The sequence below is a fragment of the Elephas maximus genome, chromosome 8 (assembly GCF_024166365.1).
Source record: "Elephas maximus indicus isolate mEleMax1 chromosome 8, mEleMax1 primary haplotype, whole genome shotgun sequence".
NCBI classification, from domain to species: domain Eukaryota; kingdom Metazoa; phylum Chordata; class Mammalia; order Proboscidea; family Elephantidae; genus Elephas; species Elephas maximus.
Genome location: NC_064826.1, coordinates 25,084,869 through 25,112,136, shown reverse-complemented (window position 1 = coordinate 25,112,136; position 27,268 = coordinate 25,084,869). Strand labels below are relative to the sequence as shown.

At 40.5% G+C, this 27,268-nt stretch overlaps 1 protein-coding gene across 1 annotated transcript; it reads right to left on the bottom strand.

Moving 5' to 3' along the window:
- Positions 1–27,268, bottom strand: GPR37 (G protein-coupled receptor 37). The gene is made up of 2 exons (XM_049893171.1): positions 25,505–27,268; positions 1–937 (listed from the first exon to the last, which is right to left on the bottom strand). Exons 1-2 carry the CDS (start codon positions 26,531–26,533, stop codon positions 119–121), a joined length of 1,848 nt encoding a protein of 615 aa, XP_049749128.1. The 5' UTR covers positions 26,534–27,268; the 3' UTR covers positions 1–118.

The following is a 27,268-nucleotide window of genomic DNA, read 5'->3' as shown; positions in this document are numbered from 1 at the left end:
TCTACAGTAGTTAATTTTTTTGCATGTTTTTCCCTGTAAGGAAAAATAGGAAGTAAAAACGGTCACGGGATATTAAAATTAAACAAATCAACAAATCTAAACAAACCAAATCTGTCCTTCAGCAGTGAGTTCCAACAGACGCAAAAGTGGACATTTCACGACGTATGGTACTGAAAGGTGAGAGCTCAAGCTCTGTGGTGTACTCATTGTCATTGTCATCACTGGTCACTGTTGAGGACTTCTGAACGCACTCCTCACAACAACAGCAGCAGCACTCCATAAATGCCCGGCTGAAGGGTTTGCAAAGACAGAAAAGGAGAACCGGCGTGACACAAGACTTAAAGAACAAAAGAAACTGGCTGATGATATTCAGAAGGTCCATCGTCTGCTGTGAAACCCCAGTAGCCATGTAGGCTGTGACAATGTTGCAGATATTTTCAGGAATGATGCAAAAGCCATACAAAATGGTCAAAGCCACCACTGTGCAGTTCATCTGGCTTTCTAGCTGAATCTGCCGCTTATTCCCTCGGGTGCAGGCCTTCTCTGCTTTGCGGATCTTCCTTGCAGTCACTAGGGAGCAGGTGATGGTGAAAAGTGTGGGCAAACAGAAGTAGCAGCCAAAATACCACCAGAGTCTCGCACTGTCATAGGTGAGGGCTAACACATAGATGGTGTCCGGTAAATCAGGAGAGACCTTTATAATGCACCGTTCTGTGGGGGCCCAGCTGCTAAACCCCAAATCCTCCTTGCTCAGCTGGCGGAGAACAACTTCTGGAAGTGCCAGCAAGAGAGCACCAACCCATATGACAGCAAGCTTGGCAGTTGTGGAAGAGCAGTTTTCGATCATTTCATAGTACATCTGTACATTCGTGGCAGCACGGAAGCGGTCTATACACAGAGCACATAATGTGAACGTAGTGACTCCAAGAGAAGCAACCTGTGGGAGGAACACAGAAGACATTTGTTTCATGTGGTCTGTGGAAGATCAGAACACTAGGAAATCCAGATTGGTAAAGCAGTACAAAAAAAGAAAGAACAATTTCCTGGAACAAACAAGGCATGGGGAACTGGGCTGGTGACCTCAGCTGAATCACTGTAAGCATAAAGCCTGTGTCACCGAGCTGCTGTGGAGTAGATTCAGACTCAAGGTGACCCATGTGTGTCAGAATAGAACCAGGCTTCATAATGTTTTTCAGTGGAGGTAGATGGCTAGGACTTTATTCTGAGGTACCTCTGGTGGACTCAAACCTCCAACCGTTTGGTTAACAGCCACGTGTGTTAACCGTTTGCACTACCCATTGTGAGCATAAAAGCAGAAAAAAAAAGTTTTTAGTGGCTTAGGAGTCAAAGATGGTTAGAGCTGGAAGAATGCTCAGTGATCAGCTAGTCTAATATCATTATTTCATAGATGAGAACATGGAGATTCCAAGAGCTTCAGTTGCCATGAAAGTGCCTGTCACCTGGAGATCTAGACAAGGTGTAAGGAGAGCTGAGTGGATCCCATTTTCATTACTCAAAAGGATGGCCATGTTTTCCAGCGCAGGGACCAGGACTGTGCCTGACTGACGCAGAGCAAGCATTCAAGAATGTATTGTTTCTAAGTGGCTAGGTAACGAGAGATATCCTCCAATTTCTCCTAAATGCCAAATAAAATATTTTAATCTTATTATCAATTGCATTTTTTATAGGACAACAAGGAAGGGAACTTCTCTGGAGACCAAAACCAATGAGAAAGCATCTGCTAATCCTGGTGAGGGATTCAAGACAGTTTTAGCTAGAAGAATAGGGGCCAAGTGACTAGGTACATAGAGGTAGGAGACACAACCAGGGCCAACATATGTGGAGAGCTGGTCAAAGATCCCCTTATGAATTTGGAACTCCCCAAATAGTGACACCTTCAGGGGTGTAGCAGAAAAAAGTACAGAGAAATAGGGGAGACCTGTCTGTGCTACAGATTTGGGCCTGGGTGAGTTGGGGAGAAAAAAAAAGGACAAATTCCTAACCAGGTGCCTGAACTTACAAGGTATTGGGGGACAGAATTCACACAATATATATGGCTCAGAAAAAAATCCAATATACAATTTAAAGTCATCCCAGGCACCTGGTAGAAGCAAACACAAATTGTCTCTGGAAGAATGTACTTAAAAACCAGGCCTCAGAGAAATCCCACAGATGACATTTAAGAAAACATGAGTTCACAATTAAAAATCCCAATATGAAAACGCAATGAGTACTACGAGCTTATGTGCCGAAGGAAAGAAGTTACAGAATCAGACTTAGGATAAATTACATCTATCATGAAATAAGTGTGTTTATCAAATGTAGAGTAATGTAATACCTGAAAATGTAGTTATCATTTATATATTTAATCAAGGACAAAGAAAAAAATATAAAATGGTCATGGCATTTCAGATAAAACTTCTGACTTGAAGACAACTCCCTAGGTGGATGGGATGCTTTGGGCTGTGTATCCACCCTCCCCTGTCTGCTGGTGGGAATGTTTAGGGAACATAGCTGTGGGTCATGTCGTGGCAAAGGGGCAAAGAAGAAAAATTAAATATCATTTTCATATGTAATTTTTTAGAACTCAAAAGGATTGTGTTGACTGAAGAAAGACCATTTGTCACAACAATTTTAAAACTCAAAATATTAGTTATTTATCTGCTTCATTCAAGTTGTCACTCTCCCTAGAACCACGGCAACTAGCCTCATACATGGAGTTTACAAGGGTTCCAATACGAAATAGTCACCCCTTCTTACACACTACACAACAGACTGTGTCTCCTGGTTCTAACATGCAAAATAAGAACATGGCAACCACGCCCCAACAACTCTCAGAACTGTTAGTAGAGACAGTCTGAAAAGAAAGTATAATGAGGGGTTAAGCGCATGAGAAGCAAAAATGAACAGAAACTATAACTCGCAAAGGTTTCAATCAGTGCAAAGAAAAAAGGCCATGACTGAGCTTAATACCATAATTCCTTTTCTAAAAAGTCTTTGTGAAGTCTCCCATAAACAACAGTATAAGAAATATCAATGTAAGATGACTGTCTCAAAAAAGCTATTTCTATATTCACCTTCTTAAAATTATCTTTCAAATTAATGAGTTACTCATTTTGACTGAAATTCGTTTTCCATCTATGCTAGAGATTCAAAATCATTCTAAAATTGAGGTCCACATTGTGCAACTCTCCTACGATCCTTTTTTTTTTTTTTAATGTCAGTAACTGCCATGCTTGGAATGAAAATATGAGAAAGCTCTGCCATTTTCTAAAGGTCTCCATCAAACTGCGATATATGAAAATTACGGTGTTTTTTATTTTGTTCTATAGATTTAAAAAAATTTTATATTTATATACCAGTTTTTCAAATGCTTTGATTCATTTCTCTACAAGAATGTAAAACAAGCAAACAAAATTTTTCTATCTGATGTACCCAAATCCCCAGCAAGGCGTTTTCTGCAGTTGTCACCAAGGCAATCTTTGTGTACACTTCTCTATCGCTACGCATCCTGAGTCAGTCCACAAATACAAAGCTACAAAGGTTTTATGCTGTGTGTTCTTTTGAAATTATGAATAGCATTTCTATTAAAAGAAAAGTTCAGTAATATAAAAATATAAGACTCTGGGGAAGGGCAATCCGTGAGAGGCTCGGGACATCTGTCTGCTCCACAGTGTTCTATCATTCCTTACAAAGAGCACGCAGTACACAAGGTATAGCATCTCTTTTCTTATTAGTCTTCCTAAATTTAAATCTTGAGATCTCAAATCTGGACCAATTATCACCAGCATCTGTATATTTAACACAAAGTTGGTTACAAAGCATTTCATGAAAGATAACAACAAATGAATGTGGGCGGGCATGTATTGGGAGCGTTAGCCTGCCAGCTCCTTAGACAGCATAGGCTGAGCTGAACACCCACTCCTAATTAGAAGACGTTTACTCCCTTGAAAGGCAAAAGCTGTTTTCTATGTGCTGTGTATTTCATCTCACAAGATAACAAAAGCCAGGATAAAATTTAAGCAACATTACCATGTGCTCCAACGACTGCCTCAGGAATTCTTCTACACTGTGTTTTACTTCAGCCATATTTCCATTATCATCTAAAAGCTTTAGTACCAAATCAGAACCTTAGACATGCTTGATATGTAGTCTTCTAATACTTGGGGATTTATCCCCTTTGCACAAGACCTGGTGGTGCAGTGGTAAAGCACTCGGCTGCTAACTGAAAGGTCGACGGTTTGAACCCACCTGCCACTCCACGGGAGAAAGACGTGACAGTCTGCTTCCATAAAGGTTGTTGTTTGATACCGTCGAGTCAGTTCTGACTCATAGCGACCCTATGTACAACATTGTTGCAGCCACTATTCAATCCACCTCGTTGAGGGTCTTCCTCTTTTACAGTGACCCTCTACTTTACCAATCAAGTATGATGTCCTTCTCCAGGGACTGGTCCCTCCTGATAACACGTTCAAAGTAAGTAAGACAAAGCTTCACCATCTTCGATTCTAAGAAGCATTCTGGCTGTACTTCTTTCAAGACAGATTTGTTCATTCTTCTGGCAGCCCATGGTACATTCAATATTCTTTGTAATATGGAATCAATCTTCCATAAAGATTTCAGCCTTAAAAATCCTATGAGGCAGTTCTACTCTGTCCTATAGGGTCACTATGAGTTGGAATTGACCCTACTGCAATGGGTTTTGGATCCCTCTTGAAGGAGGAATCTTGGTGGTGTAAACAGTTTGTTCTCTGCTACTAAGTGAAAGGTTGGCGATTCAAATCCACCCAGCAGTGCCACAAAAGAAAGGCCTGGCAATCTGCTTCTGTAAAGATTGCAACCAAGAAAACCCTGTGGCGCTCAGTTCTACTCTGTAGCACATGCGGTCACCGTGAGTTGGAATGGACCTAACGGGTTTGGTTTTTTTATTCCTCTTGACAATCATGGATTGAGGGAACCTAATTTTTTTTTTTAACCCAGTTTCATATACAAACTACCAGAAGATCCTGCATCCAGCTTCCTGTTTTCAAACATTACTTCTTTCTGACAATTAGGATCCAGCTGAATCACAGTGAACTGTCTAGGGAGGCCAAAGGAGTTGCTGAAGGAAGTTTCAGGGAAAAAAAAAATGCTTCCCTAAACGCAGCAGTGCAGTCACCAACAGCAACCGCAGCTCAGATGCCAGCCCTAGCCATCTACCCCTGCCAGCTGCCGCTGCCTGCAGAGTTAGCGCCTCAGACATTTTTCTGTAATTTCACTTACGCACCAGATTTTATGCCGTAAAAGAACAATAAAAGTATAAATGCCCTGCTCAGTACTTTCCCAAATTATGTATGACCCAAAAACCCACTGCCTGGAAGCCAATTTAGACTCATGGTGACCCTATAGAAAGCTTTAAACATTTGTAAAGAAGTAGCTGCCCACCTTAGAAATTATATAAATCATCTGAATAATAAGCGGCAGCCTAATTTCTGCTTACCCAAATATGAACTCTCTCCATGCAATTAAAATTACTAAATGTTGGGGTAACACAAAAAGATTTCCATCCATCTTATTTTTAAATACACTTGTTTATGTACAGCCCATTAAAAATTCTACCAAGATGAATGGTGCAATTATATCCAATTATTAAACTGTATCGCGAATGCCAGATCTTCAGCATGTAATGACCATATCTGAAGGCTAAAATTCAGTATCACTGTGAAATATGCTCTTGGGAGTAAAGCTGTTAAGCATTGGCTTAGATGGCTGGTTCTTTGAAGCATTGTCCTGAGAGACGAAATGAGTAAGATGCAATCTCTTATTAATTAAACTGCAATGGGAGGAATAAATAACAGCAACAAAGCAGAACTGTAAACACTTTTAACTTCAAGATCAGAGGAAAGCTGGAAGCAGACACTTTTAACTATTGGAGAAAATAAGATATTGAAGGCATACTGAGCATTTTGAAGGGATTGGCATCAAAAAACAGATGCAAAGGAAGAGCTTTCTTTCAAACACTGATGTTCTGCTTTTCTTTGTAGACCAGAGTTAACAACAAAAAAGGTCCTTCACTTCCTGCCCAGTCAATGTCCAGAGAAGCTTTGGGCAACTGCAGAAACCTATAGCATTCTTGCAGGGTACAGGATGGACAAAAGAAGTCAAGGCCTGAGTGCTCAAGCAGGGAAGCAGCAGCTTCAGTCCAAAGTGCAGAGTTAAGTGTCACGGTTCTTGATCATCCATAGACTATCCCATTGCAGTACGATTATGGCTTAACACTGTGTCAGTGGTAGAGTACTAGATTAGTTCAAATATAAATATACCACCACTCGTCTGTCAGTTTGTCATTCATACTGTGGTAGCTTGTGTGTTGCTGTGATACTGGAAGTATCACCACTGGTATTTCAAATACCAGCAGGGTCACCCAGGGTGGACAGGTTTCAGCAGAGCTTCCAGACGAAGACAGACTAGGAAGAAGGACCTGGCAGTCTACTTCTGAAAAAAATTGGCCAGTGAAAATCTTATAAATAGCAGTGGAACACTGTCTGATACAGGGCTAGAAGATGAGTTCCTCAAGTTGGAAGGCACTCAAAAAATAACAGGGGAAGAGCCACCTCCTCCAAGGAGAGCTGACCTTAATGACATGGATGGAGTAAAGCTCTCAGGACCTTCATTTCATGATATGGCATGACTCAAAATGAGAAGAAACAGCTGCAAAAAATCCATTAATATTTGGAACATGGAATGTACAAACTATGGATCTATGAATTGGAAGCCTGTCAAAAATGAAATGAAATGCATATAGATTGATATCCTAGGCATTAGTGACCTAAAATGGACTGGTATTGGCCATTTTTAATCTGAAAATCATATGACCTACTATGCCAGGAATGACACATTAAAGAGGAATGGCATTGTATTCATCACCAAAAAGAACATTTCAAGATCTATCCTGAAGTACAACCCTGTCAATGATAGGATAATAACCATATGCCTACAGAGAAAACCAGTTAATATAAATTTCATTCAAATTTAGGCAACAATCACTAATGCCAAAGATGAAGAATTTGAAGATTTTTACATCTGCCAGTTTCAAATTGATCAAACATGCAATCAAGATACATTGATAATTAGTGGTGATTGGAATGTGAAATTTGGGGAAAAAAAGGATTGGTAGTTGGAAATTATGGCCTTGGTGATAGAAATTATGCCAGAGATCACATGATAGAATTTTGTAAGACCAGTGACTTCTTCATTGTAAATACCTTTTTTCAACAATATAAATGGCGACGACACCTGTGGACCTCACCGGATGGAATACATGGGAATCAAACAGACTAATCTGTGGAAAGAAATGATAGAGAAGCTCAGCATCCTCAGTTAGAACAAGGCCAGGGGCCAACTGCAGAACATCAATTGCTCATATACAAGTTCAAATTGAAGCTGAAGAAAATTATATCAAGTCTACAGGAACCAAAGTACAACCTTCAGTATACCCCACCTGAATTTAGAGGCCATCTCAAGAACAGATTTGATGAAGTAAACACTAAAGTCTGAAGACCAAAGGAATTGTGGAACGACAGGAAAGACAGCATACCCTAAGAAAAAGAAGTTCTTTAAGAAGACAGGAAAGAAAGAAAAGACCAAAATGGATGTCAGAAGAGACTTTAAAAGTAGCTCTTGAATGTAGAATAGATAAAGCGAATAGAAGAAATGATGAAGTAAAAGAGTTGAACAGAAGATTTCAAAGGATTACTCGAGAAGACAAAGTTAAATATTATAATGAAAGGTGCAAAGTCCTTGAGTTAGAAAATCAAAAGGGAAGACCATGTTTAGCATTTTTCAAGCTGAAAGAACTGAAGAAAAAATTCAACCCTCAAGTTGGAATATGGAAGGATTCAATGATATTGAACAAGGCAGAAAGCATGAAAAGAAGATGAAAGGAATTCACAGAGTCACTGTACCAAAAGGAATTGGTTGATGTTCAACCATTTCAGGAGGTAGCACATGTCCAAGAACCTATGGTACTGAAGGAAGAAGCCCCAGATGCACTGAAGGCACTGGCAAAAAAGCAAGGCTCCAGGAATTGACAGACTACCAATTGAGACGTTTCCACAAACGGTTGCAATGGTGGAAGCACTCACTAATCTATGCCAAGAATTTGGAAGGCAGCTTCCTGGCCAACTGACTGGAAGAGATCCATATTTGTGCCCATTCCAAGGAAAAGCGATTCAACAGAGTGTGGAAATTATCAAATAACATCATTCATATCACACACAAGTAAAATTTTGCTGAAGATAATTCAAAAACAGCTGCAGTAGTATATCAAATGGAACAGACAGAAATTCAAGCTGGATTAAGAAAAGGGCATGGAATGAGATATATCATTGCTGATGTCAGATGGATCTTTGCTAAAAGCAGAGAATATCAGAAAGATGTTTACCTGTGTTTTACTGACTATGCAAAGGCATTCAACTGTGTGAATCATAATAAATTATGAATAACACTGCAAAGAATGGGAATTCCAAAACCCTTAATTGTGCTTATGAGGAACCTATACCTAGACCAAGAGACAGTCGTTCAAAGAGAGCAAGGGCATCATGGTTTAAAATCAGGAAAGGTATGAGTCAGGACTGTATCCTTCCACCACACTTTTTTCAATCTGTATGCTAAGCAAATAACCCAAGAACCTGGACTATATGAAGAAGAACATGGCATCAGGATGGGAAGAAGACTCATTAACAACCTGCAATATGCAGATGACACAACTTTGCTTGCTGAAAGCAAAGAGGACATGAAGCACTTACTAACGAAGATCAAAGACTACAGCCTTCAGTGTGCATTACACCTCAACATAAAAGAAATCCTCACAACTGGATCAGTAAGCAACATCACCATGAACAGCAAAAATACTGAAGTTGTCAAGGATATCATTTTACTTGGCTCCACAACCAATGTCCATGGAAGCAGCAGCCAAGAAATCAAATGATATATTATTGAGTTGGGTGAATCTGCTGCAGAAGACCTAAGTGTTGAAAGGCAAAGATGTCACTTTGAGGACTAAGGTGAACATGACTCCACCCATGATATTTTCAATTGCCTCATACGCATGCAAAACCTGGACCATGAATAAGGAAGACTGAAGAAGAATTGATGCCTTTGAATTACGGTGCTGGTGAAGAATTTTGGATATACCATGGACTGCCAAAAGAATGAAAAAATCTGTCTTGGAAGAAGTACAGCCAGAATCAAACCAAAACTAAATCCAAGCCTGTTTGCCATCGAGTTGATTCCGACTCATAGCAACCATATAGGAAACAGTAAAACTGCCCCCACAGGGTTTCCAAGGAGCAAATGGTGGATTCAAACTGCCAACTTTTTGGTTAGCAGCCAAATACTTAACCGCTGTGCCACCAGGACCCCAATTTACCTTAGAAACAGCCAGAATGCTCTTTAGTAATGAGTATGGTGAAACTTTGTCTCACATGATTTGGATATCTTATCAGGAGGGACCATTCCCTGGAGAAGGACATCATGCTTGGTAAAGTAGAGGGTCAGTGAAAAAGACGAAGACACTCAGTGAGATGGATTAAACAGTGGTTGCAACAATGGGCTCAAACATAACAATGACTGTGAGGATGGCACAGGACCAGGCAGTGTTCCATTCCATTGTACACAGGTTGCTATGAGTCAGAAGCTACATGACGGCACCTTACAACTGTATACAACCTATGTACATAGCAACCTAGGCACAAGAGAATGAAACAATGCCCAGTCCTGTGTCATCTACACAATCATTGCCACACACACACACACATACACACACACACATATATATAGGTGCCCTGGTGGTGCTAAGGTCAGTGCTTCGAACCCACCAGCTGCTCCATGGGAGAAAGATGTGGCAATCTGCTTCCGTAAAGATTTACAGCCTTGGAATGGAGCCCTGGTGGCATAGTGATTAAGAGGGAGGCTGCTAACCAAAAGATAAGCAATTTGAATCCACCAGCTGTTCCTTGGAAACTCTGTGAGGCAGTTCTACTCTGTCCTATGGGGTTACTATAAGTTGGAATCAACTCGGCAGCAACAGGTTGTATATGTAATATATATATACGTGTACATATGCATATACACGTATACGCACACACACACATATAGTCAAAATCGACTCGACGGCAGTGGGTGGGTCGTATATATGTATATACCAAAACCCATTGCCATCCAGTTGATTTCGATTCACAGCGGCCCTATCAAAAAGAACCAAACCAGTTGCTATCGAGTCCATTCTGACTCATGGTGACCGCATTTGTGGCAGAGTAGAACTGTACTCCATAGGGTCTGCAGTAGCTGTGACTCTCAGAAGCAGATCACTAGGCCTTTCTTCTCAGGCACTTCTGAGCAAGTTCAAATTGCCAACCTTTCAGTTAGTAGTTGAGTGCTTAACTGTTTGCATCACCCAGGGACTACATGTATATACATATCTATATACATCCGTATGTATATAGATACATATAGAGAGAGCGAGGGCGCATACACTAGATTAGTTCAATGATACAGATACATACAGCTTATATATAGATACATACGCACATATATATTATATAAATATATACATACACACACACATACATATATATATAGTGGTTGCTGCGTGCCATCAAGTCCATTCCAACTCACAGTGATCCCATGTGACAGAGTAGAACTACCCCGTAGGGTTTTTTAGACTGTAATCTTTATGGGAGCAGATTGCTGCGTCTCCACCCCCCTCAACCCCTGCCAGACGCTGGTGGGTGAATTCAAACTGCTTACCTTTTGTTTAAACATCCTAGTGCTTAACCACTGAGAGGGGAGAAGAGGAGAGAGTGAGGGAGTGAGCAAGAGTGAGAGACAGAGTGAGAGCAAGAACACTTATAAAATACTCCATACTATCTATACTATCTATGCTGGCTACTGGCAACAATGATGATTAAATGTAGATTTTGTCCTCAAGAGATTTGAAATCCAAGGCAGACTTTCATGACTACCCCCACTTGCTGCCACGCACTCCCTAACTTACAGGTGGAACGACTCATGACAGTTTACCATACAGAGAGACTCACTATGCACAATTCCTGGCTTGCCTGCTGTGACTTCCTTGATCTGGGACTCATCCGTATAGGACCGGACACTATAGTTGAGAACCACTAATTTAATGAGATTGGAAGAAATGTAAACACACTTTCAAAATGTCTCTAAGGGAAACTGCTACAGACATCTAACTAGATTTACATGCTGGCAAAACTGTAAAATCTCCCACGATGTAGTTGTATTTCAAGGGCTATAATCTAATTCACTGCAAATCAACTTTGTCCTATTTAGTCTATTAGAATAGGATAACCTTGGGATTGGCAGTTTGAACTATTTGTTAGCCACTCAGGACAGTAGTAATTTATATTTTAAACTGAGGCACATATTTAAATCTGTGGGATGCAAGGATGGGGCACAAAACCAAAACAACTTGGGGACCACCCAGAACTCAGATTTCCGTGTGCTTTTTGTTGTTCTCGACACACACAGTAATTCTTATAAAGTTGTAAAAAGTTTGCTCCTGTATAGGACAAAAAAAAAAATGGCCCAGTAAAGAATTTCATCAGCTTTATATATTACTTTATTCATATATAGGATTATGTACTGTTTAAAAGGGTTACTTAAATTTTCTGTTATATTGTAATGAATTTTAAGGATCGAATTTATGTTGTAGAGATATTTGCTAACTTGGAGATTCATAAAGTATCTGAAAATAATTCCTAAGGGCTTAAATTGTTCATACTGCAAAATCATTCATTATATCCTATACTTTAAAAGTTTTACTAAACTCAAACTAGACTTAATTTTGAAGTAATCAGGAAAGGTTTATAATAATTACAATCAAACTGCAACTGACTCAATTTAATGGCCCAGTTACTTCAAGTGACATATGATACCATAAGAAGTTAGTTTTCATCTTCTTGCTTCAGTTTTCTCAGACAGTTTATAAGGAGCTGTGTAAAATATACCTCTTCCTCTATCGCAGACTCTGAGAAAACAATATACCATTAAAGTCCACTGGGAAGACTGCCCTGACAGGGAACACTACAGAGAATCCCTGGTAGAGCAGGAGAGCAGTGAGGTGCAGACCTCAAATTCTCGTAAAAAGACCAGACTTAATGGTCTGACTGGGACTGGAAGGACCCCAGAGTTCATGGTCCCCAGACCTTCTGTTAGCCCAAGAATGGAACCATTCCCAAAGCCAACTCTTCAGACAGGGAGGGCTAGGACTGGACTTTAGGACAGAAAATGATACTGGTGAGGAGTGAGCTTCTTGGCTCAAGTAGACACGTAAGACTATGTGGGCAGCTCCTGTCTGGATGAAAGATGAGAAGGCAGAGGGGGACAGAGGCTGGCTGAATGGACAAGGGAATACAGGGTGGAGAGACAGAGTGTGCTGTGTCATTAGGGGAAGAGCAATTAGGAGTATATAGCAAGATGTATATAAATTTTTGTGTGAGAGACTGACTTGATTTGTAAACTTTACTTAAAGCACAATAAAAATAAAAATTCCACTGGGAAGAAAAAAAATACAAGATACAGAATATTTTTTTTTTTTAAATAATCAAAGTTTTTATAAATTGCTTCTAGATTTAGCTTCTAAATTTTGTTACAGAAACAAACGAACAAAACGCACGCAGCCTGATCAGGGTAACGGAGTAGACAAAATGTAGCCACCTGCACAGAAATGGTATGGCTCTTTCCCTAGCCCCTGTCATCACTGACAAAACTGCATTTAGTGGTTATGAGGAGAACAGATACACCCCAGGTTTCGAATGTTTTGTTCTTTTGTTAAACTTACTTTTATGAATCCCAAATTCCTGCTCAGCAACTATGTTCAGAATTTTAAAAGAGCTACTTTATGCCACCAAGCCAAGCAAGGTATGTGGCAACAATGACTTTAAGAAAAAACCCAAAGGGAAACTATCAGTCTTCTTCCATAATGAGAAGAAATGGGGCTCCACCGCCAGTCAACTTCAAGGCCAATGCGCTCTTAGATTTCTGTTAAAAGTGTAACAAACAAAAAAACAAGAAACTTTAAGACAAAACAATAATTAAGGAAGAAAGGATACAGTATAAAACAAGGTACAACTGGGTTCCATTCTCCCCACAGTTCAAGCTACTAACTCAATACAAATATCAGGCCATGAGGAAACCTGGGTCACCATATTTAGTTTGTTTCCACAAGTAAAATGTTAAGTTCCAGTCCATTCAAAATGATATGAAGTAAGAACACACAATGCTTTATGAAAAATGCTAATCCGCTCAGATCGTGCCTTAGCTACTGTTCCATTTCTCAGAAGCTATTGCAGACAAACAAGGAAAGAACAAGGAAAGAAGAAACAATTATAAGAGTAAGCCAGATGTGAAACAGACCAACACAAATCACATAATCTATGACTTCTACTGAGTAAATAATAGTATCTTTTGCTAACGTTCTGGTACAAATCAGTAATAACATTGCTGGGGTGCAGGGAAAGGTGGGGGAGACTAAGTTACTTCCATGCAAAATTTCCTTCAAATGAAATTGAATCTACTTGCTTAAGTACAGTGAAGGTACTGGAATAAACTGATTTTTTATATAATAGGGAAATTTCTACCCAGATTCATGACAACTGCATCCTAGCCTAACTTATATTTTAACTCAAAAAATGTTAAGGACATCTATTTATGTGCTATCCTTTGTATACAAGTAACCCTCCAAACAAAGGCATTGTTGTTAAAGAAGCCCATTCATTTGGGCCATGAATGATAATCTATTGTAAGTCAGTGGTTACAGGACTAACAATCAGTCAGGAAAAAGGCAGGATGAGCACAGGGTAGAGTTTCCTTTGAAACTCCAAGTGGCTTGAGTTTGTATAACTTTCACTTCCTCTTGCATTTTCCATAATCCCTATTCTTACAGCACTTTGGGCAACTTCTCCACCAAATAGACACTGTGAGCACCAGTGGGGAGGCCATGTTTATCAGAGCTGCTGTTATCAGACCACTGCGAATGAGATGACCTTTATCCAAAGGTCTCCATTTCAAAGGGAGAGCAAATCACACTAGATGGCAGTGACGCACTTCCATTAGTGTGAGGAGGAGAGACGTGTGTCTCGCCCCTACAAGCACTCACACATCTCTGGAAGGAAACAGCTCTTCTCAGCCACTCATCCAAAGTCATGGAGAGCTGTTTCCTACCTTTATTAATGTCAGATTTAATCTGTCACAACCACATACCTTTGGCTTCATTAAATCCATTTATTTCAATTATACCTAGCCTACTTCATTTATACACGATTTCCAATTTCATGGGAAAAAAAATATTTTGAGGGCATTGGCTGCCATTGTTGCCTCATTCTTCACCTTCCTCTTGCTTAATCTTGTTAACACGCTCCTGCTTATTTTATAACCAATTAAGACTATTTAAAGGCTATCATATCATCCCAAAACTTGTCTTGATTCTGTAAATCCTTTCTTTTACCTTTATGGTCCCACCTTGAATTAAATTTTCCTATCAATTACGACTTCTGTAGCACAATACATTCTTTTTTGTACTAAAAAAAATCATTTAACAACTTGTCTAACACATTATAATTTAATTATAAATCTGTCAAGTCCTCCTTAGAATAAAAATGCAAATGAAGCAAGATTAGCATCATTTTTTCTAGCAGATTAAGCTATTTGTTGGAATTAACAGGTCTTAAGAAATTTTTTTTTAAGAAATTTAGATATTGTAACATTACTCCCAAAATCCGGGTTTCTATACTCAGTATTATTATGATGTCCTAATCATTCTCCTGTATATGTTATTAGGAGGGACCAGTCCTTGGAGAAGGACATCCAGCTTGGTAAATGGAGGGTCTGCAAAAAAGAGGAAGACCCTCAATAAGATGGACGGACACAGAGGCTGCAACAATGGTCTCAAACATAGAAACAATTGTGAGGATGGCGCAGGACCAGGTAGTGTTTCATTCCATTGTACATAGGGTCGCTATGAGTCAGGACTGATTCTACAGCATCTAAAGACAACAGCACTCATTCTCAAGGTGACTGAAATTTCAGTTGTTCACAAAGAGGTTCAGATGAATTTCCAAAGAAAAGTTACACATTTTCATCTATTTTTCCTTGTGACTAATGATATTGATTCGCATGATGGTGGGCCCAAATTAAAACCAAAATTAGAGTTAGCCTCATTCATTTGTGGCTATGAGTTAGAAGTGACTTGACAACAATGAGGTTAATTACTATTTGAATGATATAGAGAAACCACATTTTAAGACAAAATTTCTCTGCTTTAAACTAAAATTGCACCATTGGTATTCTGTTAAGGAAGTGCTCTTTCTTCATTCAATCCTCTCATAAAAGGCAAATATCTCTAATCTCATATTTGCAATAAATTGGTTAACCAGATGCTTTTCCTGTACAGGAGGAATTCGAACCAAAGAGAAGACAGAAAAGGTAAGAGGAAAGGCCCTGATGATGAGTAATGGAGGAGGGACTACTGTGCTAAAAACAGCAGCCGTAGGTATAGTCATAGACCTAATGAAAATGACTCATTCCATGCAGAGATCAAATCAATGACCTTGGCCTCATTAATGCTATGAACCATTCAACTGTGATGACAAATAAGACTGAAAACTATCATAAATTGAAAAATTAAAAGTATTCTGTCTCAAGGATATTCTTGGCACTATAATTACATCCTGTGCTTTATGGAAGTTTTATGAAAAGTATCTACCCATATTTTCCAAATAGAATGATTCTACAGTTGAGGTTGCAGCAATCCAATTCGCCATTCCACCCGGAAATTTTGTATGAGATCATCTCTTCTGGCACAAAGAATACTGTTTTAATTAGGATACTTAAAAGTTAATCTTTGCTTACCAAAAAAGTAAAAGACAAGCTGCAGACTGGGCGAATACCTTCAGAAACCACATATTTGATAAGAATCTAATAACCAAAATATATATAAAACTTCAACAACTTAAAAACAAAAAGACAAATAATCCAACCATAAAATAGGCAAAGGACTTGAATAGACATTTCACCGAAGAAGACATTCAAATGGCCACCAAACACATGAAAAGATGCTCAGTGTTATTAGCCATCAGAGATGCAAATCAAAAAACCACAGTGAGATACCATTTCACTTCCACTAGGATGCCTAAAATTAAAAAAAAAAAAAAAAAAATTTGTAAATATTGGTGAGGATGTAACCCTTACAAAGGGATCAAAGGGAAATTGCAACCCTTATTCATTGCTGGTGGGAATGCAAATTGGTACAGCCATTGTGAAAGACAGTGTGGCAGCAGTTCCTCAAAAAACTAAAAATGAAACTATCATATGACCCAGCAATTCCAATCATAGGTATATACCCCAAAGACTTGAAAGTAGAGGCTCCAAAAGAGACTTGTACATCATGTTCATTGCAGCACAATTCAAAATAGCCCAAAGTAGAAACAACCTAATTGCCCATAGGCAGGTGAATGGATAAACAAAATGTGTCACATGCACACAATGGAGTACTACTCAGCCAGCAGGAGAAATGAAGTCTTGATACATGCTACTACATGGATGGAATTTAAAGACATTATGCTGAGCTGAGTGAAATAATTCAATCACAAAGGACAAATATTGTATAACCTCACTTAAACAAAAAGATAAGAAAAGGCAAATGTACAGAGACCAAGTTTATTAGTGGTTATCAGGGGCAGGAGGGAAGGGAAAAAAGGGGGTTAACAGTGATGAAAAAATCACCTTGACTAAGGGTAGGGTTGCACATCCGATTGTTGTGATTGCTGTCAATAAGTTGTACACCTGTAAAATGCTGAATTGGCAAATGTTGTGTGATATATAAAACAATGATAAGAAAAAAAAAAGAGCAGCTGTTGAGGCTGCTTATGTACAAACACTTCATGAGATTTGGTTCCTTGGTTTGGAGGTTTAGAGTCATGGTTTTGTGGCACATCCCCGTTGACTGGTCTAATAATATATTTAATGCTTCTGTTTTATCTCCTAGTGTGTTCTGTAATGCCTGGGGTCTAAAAAACTTGTAAGCAGCCATCCAAGTCACAACAATTGGCCTCTATTCACCTGGAGCAACACAGGAAGAAGGAGAGTCAGGAACACGAGAATATGGAATGTGTAGCTAACTATCTCCATGAACAACTGCCTCCTTTGTCATGAGACCAGAAAAACGGATAGTGCCCGGCTACCATTACTCAACATTTCAATCAAAGATTCCATAGAAGAACCCTGATCAAAAGGGGGAAATGTGGAATAGAATTTCAAATTCTAATAGACTCCAGACTTTCTAGAGCCATGGAGGGTGGATGAACCCCTGAAACTACTGCCCTGAAATAATCTCTAAAACCTTAAACCAAAAATATCCCCTGAAGTCTTCTTAAAACCAAACAGTAATTTAGCTTAACTAGTAAAAAAGGTCTGCTTGCCCTGAAATAATCTCTAAAACCTTAAACCAAAAATATCCCCTGAAGTCTTCTTAAAACCAAACAATAATTTAGCTCAACTAGTAAAAAAGGTCTGCTTTGAGCATTATGTGCTTTTAAGAACTATCTATATGGGATCAGAGTGACAACAAATCAGAGTGACAACAGAATCTCAAAAGATTAGACAGGAATCTTAGGGGTCAGTGAGTTTATGTTAACGGGGGAGGAACAACTCAGAAAAGGAGGGTGAGAATGGTTGCACAACTCGAATAATATAATCAATGTCACTAAAATGTACATGTAGAAACTGATAGTGTATGCTTTGCTGTGTATATTCTCAACAATAAAAACAAAATAAATAAAACTGAGGGGAAAAAAAGAGAGTCTTGGCCACAAGGCTTAGTTAATTATGTGGAAAATTTTCAGGTATATAGCTGTCTGCCCATCCCTCTCCTCAACAGTCACATCCCAGACACAAGTCCACGTGCTTCCAATGTGACACTGTTGAATCTGGTGGCAACACACAGAAATAATGCCATTATAGTGGGCAATCCTATTAAGGACCATGCAATGTAAGGGTGAAAGGGAAGGTAGGCCTACACCCACTCAGCCTTGGGTTGACTCATGAGCTTCACAGATGAATCCAATTCTTGAGAAATCCATTCTCTGTACTTCACTTTTTCCTGCTCTACAATAGGTTCCAAAGGATCTCCCTATTGGCCTCCTTTCCTAGGTTCTGTAATGTCAACTTCAATAATATGTATGTTATCAATATTTTCAGAAGAAAAGGACTCAATTTAGCATACTGTCATTACATTTTAAACAAATTATTCATTTAAATACAATTTTAAAATTTGATTTACTTAGTGTCCTTAAGCAGTTGCCGTTGAGTTGATTTTGACTCGTGATGACTTCCTGTGTGTCAGAGTAGAACTGTGTTCCATACAGGTTTGATGGCTGATTTTTTGGAAACAGATTTCCAGGCCTTTCTTCTGAGATGCCTCTGGGTGGATTTGAACTTTCAAGTTTTGGTTAGCAGCTGAGCACTTTTATGGCTCCAGGGACTCCCTTAATGTCCTTACTGGCTAATAAATTCAAAGCAGAGATAGTCATATCAAGCACTAACATAAATTCCTTATTTTCAAAGAAAATTCTAAGACTGTTCTGTCTGCCCAAATATCTTGCCAATTATTATTGTGCACCTCCGATCCCAGGAAAGACAGAAGAAACGAGAAAGCAAGAATTAAGTGATTTTTATAGTTGTAACTTTCCACCATGCATCTAGGCCTGTGAACATTTATGAAGATTAAGAGTAAGAATATAATTGAAAAAGAATTGTAGGGAGTGCAGTTCTCCCTTGAATTTCTCATCTTTGGTCATAATCTAGTATGACTGTAGCCTGAGTCATCGCAGGGCCATTCATGAACTCCTAAAATACTTGGTGTAAACCTCTATGAAAGCATTCATCACACCATAGAACACTATTTTTGCTTTTCTGTAACTTTAATTGCAGGAGCTCATCTATGTTATTCATCTTTGGAATCTTTCTCCTCTATTCCCCTCCCCAATCCCAGTCTTGTCCCGCCCTAACACAGTGCCCAGCATAGAAGAAAAGCCCAATAAATGTTTGATGAATGAATGGATGGCAAACAGATGAATGAATGGTGACATGCCTGGAAAAGGATTATACAAAATAATGAATTATTCAAATTCTTCCTCAATCACTTATTGGGTGCTGCTGTTTTATATATAATCCTTCAAAGCTGAAGGCCAGCGAGTATTTCTAGAAGGGGAAGAAAACAAAATCTGTGTTTCTTTTTTACTTCATTCACACAGTCTTATTTAACAAAAGGATAACATTTTTTTATTACCGTCAAAAGTTAAGGAAATTATTTGAATTTCACATTTGAATCTCATAAAACCTTCATTTCATAAATGGGACCCCAACTCAGTAAACTTCACCAGACAACTTTTCATGAATGGAGTTATATATAAAAGCACACTCCACAAACCTGCTTTTTCCCTTTTTCTGCTTGTCATCAGCTGAATATTTTCATTTGCACGGGAATGAAGCAAACGGTTAAAAAGAGATTAATGGGAAGCCATGAAATATTTGTTAAGCACCCTTCTCATACATTGAGTCCATTTTCCCTGAGAACATCATTAGTAACCTTCAAATTGCTCATAAAACTGTATGTTTCCACTTAAAAGTCCATCATCAGAATACTGAATGGGTGAGCCACCACTGAAGTAATTTTCCATGCACCATGCTAAACGTGCTAAATTATGTGAATGTAGGGTTTCCAGGAGATTCTGTGAAGAGAAAATACCTGTAACGTAGTATCATCTGTAGCCTCCCACACCCTTCCTTTCTCACCTGTCAGTGCTAACAACAATTTAAGGCAATGAAACCATTTATTTCACCTAGCTTAAAATCAGCCTTTCTAAAGCCGTTGGAGGAGCTGGCCCTTCTCATCAAGAAGACTCTAGAAATGTCCCAAATCATCCCTGGTCCACAGGCCCTGGTAAGATGCATTTCCTTTATTCACCCCTTCCCCACTCCTGCATGCTTGTATCCCAGTACAAAAAAACTCACTTATATCTAAGATTATTTCAGAACTATTTCAAGCCTTCTACTTTACCTCACACTCTGAAAGTGTGAGTTCTTTAAACTGAAGAAGAGCCTAGATCTTCCGAAACCCCGAATTATTTCAAACAGGGAGAAATATTAGCGGTGGATCTGGTTTGAGCTTGGGTCAGGCGCACTAAGGTGCTAAGGCCCTAAGGTGTGCCTGACCCAAGCCATGGTATTTTAAATCACATCATGTGCATGGAAAACCTGGACAATGAATAAGGAAGACTGAAGAAGAATTGACGCCTTCGAATTGTGGTGTTGGCAAAGAATATTGAATATACCGTGGACTGTCGAAAGAATGAACAAATCTGTCTTAGGACAAGTACAACCAGAATGCTCCTTAGAAGCAAGGATGGCAAGACTGCATCTTACATACTTTGGACATGTTGTCAGGAGGGATCAGTCCCTGGAGAAGAACATCATGCTTGGCAAAGTACAGGGTCAGCGGAAAAAAGGAAGACCCTCAATGAGCTGGATTGACACAGTGGCTGCAACGATGAGCTCAAGAATAACAATGACTGTAAGGATGGCTCAGGACCGGGCAGTATTTCATTCTGTTGTGCATAGGGTTGCTATGAGTTGGAACTGACTCGACAGCACCTAACAACAACAACAGATCCGGTTTAGAAGACTCACTGAATTCCACCAAGTATGAGCAGAGAGCTCTCCCAGTTACTATCTTCAATGCCTGAATTCTTTGGCTTTACCCATTTGTTAGGTTCCTAAAGAAATGGGTGGTAGAAAATTTCTCTACCATTCCCTATCATGATACACATCCAGACACCCAAATCATGCACAAATAATGTGCACACAAACATGTACATTTTCTCTTTCTTTCTTTACAGATACAACTATTGATTTAGTATAGTTTTGCCTGGTGACTATCTGATAAATTAGATTAAATGATGTGTCCATTAGAATGGCTGCCATCCATCCAGATTCCCTTTTCTCCTATCCCCCATAATTCCACCTTCCCTTGGTCCTCACAAACCTTATCAATAGGCCGCAAAGACATCATAACCCTGGAATACAAAGAGAACAGCTATCAACTACAATTCACAGCACATTCCCACTCATAGCAGTATTAAATATCATAAAACTCTCTGTCAAGCAATAGATTCTAGAAGTTGGGTGCTCTCCTCAAGTCTTATGCCAACAATTTGAAATAAAAAGAGTTGAATGCAAATTGCAGAGTCTATAGTTTCTGCTCAGGAAACATCTATTTTTCAACACAAGCTTGACTCTCCCCAAAATTCTACTACTCACTTCAGGTTATGCCAATGCCCAAGATTTGGGGGGGGTGGGGGGGAACTGGGGCAGGAAGAAAAAGAAGACAAAATAAGATGGGAGAGAAAAATCGTAGAGATCAATAACAAGTTATGGATAAAAAATGTAAAATAAGTAGGAAAAACTAAAAAGGAAGAATTTTGTAACAGGTAAAATAGCTGGAAAAAAAACGGTAAACCATGCATCATAAGTCAATAAGTATGTGGGGAAAAAATGGGAAGAACCAACAAATAAAATAAATATGAGTAAAAATGAACAAGAAAAAACCTAGATAATATGAAAGAAGATAAAATGTTAAATAATTTTTGGAAGTCTTGGGACTAAGAGGAAAGATATTGGGGGGGTTTGAGGGAAAGTTTGAACATATGTGGTATATTTGTAATGTCCTTCTCCAACCTAAAATACTTTGCAATTTTAAGAAAATAAAATGTGACCTATACAACTTGATTTGATCATTAAAATAATTATGTTTGGAATATTAAAAAGTATAGTTGCCTCAAATTATTAAAATTTTAAAAAATTTAATGAGCTACCAACTATGGACCTTACTGCCAATTTATGAGATGATGAAACTGAAGAACAAAAGAAGTCATAAATCTTATTGTGTATACAACAAATGATGGTCACTGGGATTATTATTTTTCATGTCCAGTATATATAGAAAGTCTTTTTTAAAAGATACCAACGAACAGAGAGAAAAAGAAAACATTCACTTGATACACCTTTGCCCCGGAATGTTTCTCTAATCAGCAAATATCAACATGAAGTGTTGGTTGCTGCTGACTAAAACCCATTGATGTCAAGTAGATTCTGACTCATAGCGATCCTATAGGACACAGTGGGACAGTGTTTCCAAGGCTGTAAATCTTTACAGAAGCAGACTGCCACGTCTTTCTTCCACGGAGCAGTGGGTGGGTTCTAACCTCTGACCTTTCGGTTAGCTGCTGAGTGCTTAACTACTGTGCCACTGCCTAGGTCTGTATGGGTAGGATGGTCATTTCTCCTCTCTGAACCCCACAGTTTCTCTTTAAAAAAGGAGGGGTTTGGATGAGAATGCTGCCTGGTCCTAATTCAACAGGATAATTCAAAAGCCATTGTAGTGGGTGCTGTAGTTTCCCACCCAGATCTCCCTTTACCTCCAAAGTCCTTCAACAATGAAGCACTCATTCCCCCAGCTGCTGCAATTGTTGGTGGTTGGCAGCTCTCAGCTATGTCCCTCTCTGGGAATTGTCCCTGACTAAAAATACCCACCCAGCCCAAGGCCACACTCTCTTTCTGGGGGCAGCCTGCATCTAATGACTAGTCCAACAGGCAGTATAAAGGTGACTGAAATGCTCCTTAGATGGATGGGTAGATGCCAAGACTTCATCTTTCTTGCTTTGGAAAGACCAATCACTCACTAGAAAAGGAAGCCATGTTTGGTAAAGTATCATGGAAAACGAGGGAAACACTCAACAAGACGGATTGACACAATAGTCACAACAATGGGCTCAAACACACCAAAGGTCACGAAGATGGCATTTTGTTCCGCTATACAAAAGATCTCCATGAGTCAGAGGCTACTTGATGGCAACTAACCACAATAATCCTTGCCTCAATTCAGGACACTTTGTTGGGCCGCCCCAGTCTCAGAGCTCTCCAAGGTGTCAGCTAAGGTCTTTGTTGTGACTGTGTCACAGTTCAACTTCTCTTTGCCTGGTACTGCTTCCTTGGTTTCCTAACAGTGTTGATTCTGAGGGCACTCCCCAATAAACTTCCCGCAAACACATCTCCATCTCAGGCTCTGGCGTTTTGAGCATCAACATGGGACAGACACAAACTTCCTCTGATTTCTGTGAAAACAGCAGTGCCTCCTGGAGGCAAAAATGCTTTTTCTTGAGATTTAGGCTGTGTTGCTTGTTCTCAGGAATCAGGAATTACTGTTACTATTCTCAAAATATTTCCACACACCTACTAAAAATTATAAAATTATTTCAGAGAAATAAGGGTTAGATAGGAGTACAGAAATACGGAATCTTAAGATTTTCTTTCACTATTTTAACAGTAAAAATGCATAAGATGATCTGGTTTTTCAAGGAAAAAGATAGTGGATTTTTCCTCCTAAACCTTTGCTTTTCTAGGAAAAATAACACCCAGAACCAATAATTGAAAAATAGAGAGGGCCATAAAGATGGAGGAAAATTAAACAAAAATACAGAGCGTAAAAAGATAATAACAATAAAAGAAAAGGTGAAAAAATGTTTAAGTAGAAAATTAAATTAAAAAGTAAATACAAATGGAAGAAAGTATTCATGTTTAGAAAGAAAATTAGAACACATACATAATAAATACCATCACTCATAATTTATAGATCTCATCAAATTATCTGAAGTTTTTATCTTTTCCTGTTTATTTTCTTTCAAGGAATTGGGCTTTTTTTTTTTTTAATTCCCAGTTTCTTTTTTTTCCCCTTTTTATTTTTTTCACTCTAATGTACAAAAGTTTCTACATTTCTAGTATATTTCCAGTACCACAAACCAATGCATTTCTTTTTTATTGGGGTAACTCTCCTGTTCACTGTCTAGTCTTTTAGTCCCTTTCTTGCACAAGCCAATTTCTTCTACATTATTCAAACAAACAGAGAAACCTTCAAATGAAATTGACCTTGAAAAGGCAACCGGTAAATAGACACATAGTCTCTAACACAAATCCAGCTACCTCCTCCGCAATTCAGAAATGAGCTGTCCACCAAATATATTTGATGTTGTAGAGCTACTTCAGCTTGGCAACAGGAGAAGGTCTAGCCCCTGGTAAAGCAGCAACAGCGGATTTAGCAGGCAGGGAATGCTACTGCCTCTGATTCTTGTTAGGATAACAGAGTCTTATTTACTGTCTCCTGCTTGGGTCCTTCTAAGTCAGTACTGTTTTCTGTTTACTTACCCCTAGCTTTAGGCCCTGGAACAATGTTGAACATGGTGTCACTGGCCCTGGAGCCAGACAGGATCAGGGGCTCTGGAATATTTACAGTTTCCCTTCTTCTGCTTCCATAAATGAAATGGACAGTCTGAATGGAGAAAATCAGGGGCCAGCTGGCTAACAACACAACTGGCGGTGAAGCACTTGGGCTCCTTCCAAGAGCTGGTGTTTAAAGAGAGGCCATTTAAAGAGCAAATTCCAACCACCACAACAACAGTTCAGGCACTAGCTGTAGGATCCGATAGTAAGATTTTACTTAGAAAGGTTTCTATCTCCAAAGCTTTGGAACTTATCACATGCCCCTTTCTTCTTAAGAAATTTTCTAATGTTAGAGTCAATTCCTTAAGACAATCAGTCTCTTATACCCATAACAAATGGCAAATATAGAGTACACACTTCATGCGCGTTAAACAGGCTGCACCAGCATGGCCAATGTCTCATTCATCCAGACGAAATAAATAAAATGGTGAAGAAATTGAAAAGGAGAAAGAAACAAGAAATGACCTAAGAATTTAGATAGGATAGCATGGAAGACAGCCAAAGACAGTTGAACTAATTTGGGAGTTCATTACTATATTATGAGGCCAACTGACAAGAAAGGCAGATTTCCTTTGTTTAATAACATATTGCTCCAACTTTGGTATTTAAGAAAGTAAAGAAAAAATGCAGCTAGCAGCTTGGTGCTTAATTCAGTAATCTGCTTGGGGAAAAGTCACGTTGGAGCACAAGTTATCTAGGAGATAGATGCTGAAGTTTTTTCTTTCTTTTTTTTTTTTTTTCCTTAATGGGCTCTGATAAAGACAGCAGCAGACTGGCTGTTAACCCTAAAGTATCTGACAGATGACACATCAGGTATATACCTAACCCCATATTCTGAGAGACAGATTTATAATCCAAACAATTGTATACATCATGTGATTTTTTTTTTTCTTCACAACCCCAGGAAGAAGATGAGTTTGCAGGTGCCTGTGGAAAGTTCCCTATTTTTATACATACGTGCATAAATGATTGAAAAGAGAAATGGAGGAGGGATCCCGAGAAAAAGTGAAGGGTTCAGGAAGGCAGGTGTGCCCAGTAGAAGCTTCTTAATACTAGAATGCTGGAAACCGGTAAAGCCAGCAGCTAGAGACCCCCTGGGAGGCATTACCTCAATATAGGGTACGATCTTGCAGGAGAAGTCCTCTAGCAGCCACTTCTTGGTCAACTCGTGGAAGATGACGAGCGGAAGGCAGAAGAAGATGATGAGGAAGTCCCAGAAGGCCAGGTTGGCCAAGAGGGAGTTGGAGATGCTGCGCATGTAGTAGTTGTGACACACGATGCACATCACCGCCAGGTTGCCGATGATGCCGGTCCCAAAGATCACCACCGACAAACACATGACAGCGTAGGCTCCGTAAGACTCCTGGGTCAGCGGATAGAAGGGATTCTTGAGTCTCACGCGCCGGTTCGTGCTGTTTCCCCGGCGGGGTCCGCCGCGGTCCAGGACCCCTTCACTCGAAGACCCATTCTGGGCCAGCGCCCTGCCTGGAGGGGCAAGTGTCCGCCCTTCGTGCCCCGCGGGTCCACTGACAGATTTAGGTGGGGGCTCGCGGTGGGGACCCTGGAGCTTCCCGGCTCTCTTAGGCCGGTAAAAAAGGTCGCTGGTTCCGAGCTCTGTCCTCACAGTGTGCTCTTTGCTGCGCACCGAAATGCCAGGGCCCCTAGGACCTTTCCCTTTCTCCTCTGAGGTCTGCAGTAAGCGCCGCAGGGCTGTGGGATAGCCCCTCCCCAGAGCTCCTGGGGGTTCCTGGTTCCAGACACCTTTCCGCCTCCAGGTGCCAGGCGCCCTGGTCAGGGGTCCCGAGAGCCCCTTGGCCGCCGCCTCCGCCCCTCTTGCCACACCTGGGTCACCGCCCCGGGCCGCCGACAGGTCCCAGGAGGGCACCGCGCGCACCACTGCCTCCAGCTCCTCCCTCTCCCAGGGCGCAAGGGTTCGCAGAACGTCTTTTGTAGAATTTCCCGTCCCTGAAACGTCCCTGCTGTGGCTCTGGGTCAGTGTAGGTGAGCAGCTCTCCCCTACACAAGTTTCATTCCCGGACTCCGGAGCGGCCCCGAGGGCAGGAGCCGCAGAAACCTGGAGTAGCAGTAGAAGCAGCAGCCGCAAGGCGCTGGTGAGCGGAGCGCCCAGGACACGCATGGCTCCGCGTGGGCGCACCCGGCAGCGCAACTGAGGCTTAGGCTCGACACCCGCAGCCTAAGTTACTGCTGCGAGTTAAACGCATGTCACTACTCACCCCCGCTCAGGCAGTGGGGGGCCAGAGACTAAGGGGAGGTTGAAGGATGGGTCGTGGGGTCACACCCTCCCTAAAATTCTTCCTTTTTTGGCATTTCCTCCTCCAAATCCAATCCGAGCGCTGAGTACCCCCAAGGGTCCGAGAAGGAAGCCGCTGCTCCCGGTGGCTGACCTTGAAAAGTTACCACCAACACCTGACTGTTGATTAATGTTGCGCCTGGGAAAAGCCCGGACGCAGCCCCACGCTTCTCCCTGCCTTGGATGATCGCCTTCCTGGTAACAGTTGCTCTGCCTATTTACATCCTTTCGATGCTGCTTTATCCAGTTGCGAGCCGAGGTCTCCAGAGGGAAGGAAAAACAAGTCCCCCTCCCCCAGACGGCTGGCAGCCACACTCCCGCTCCCCGCTAGCTGGAAACAGGTTGCAAACAGCCAGACGCCGAGCGGATGAGCCCCGGAGACCCGCGAGGCCACTGCTGCCGAGTAGAAGCGGGGTGGGAAACCTGTGGCCACTGTCAAAGTTGCTGCTGTTCCGGCCCAAAGTTGACGCGGGGTCGGCCCGGGCGGCGGGTCCCCGCGGGGAAGAGGATCGCGGGGCTGGGCCGGCGCTGCACCTCGTTGGCCGGTGCCGGCGGCCACAG

Coding starts and splice junctions, on each gene's coding strand:
- GPR37 (XM_049893171.1), bottom strand. CDS start 26,533: ATGCGTGTCCTGGGCGCTCCGCTCACCAGCGCCTTGCGGCTGCTGCTT. Junction 938..25,504: donor AGATCGTACCCTATATTGAG/GTAATGCCTCCC, acceptor TTCCTCCCACAG/GTTGCTTCTCTTGGAGTCAC.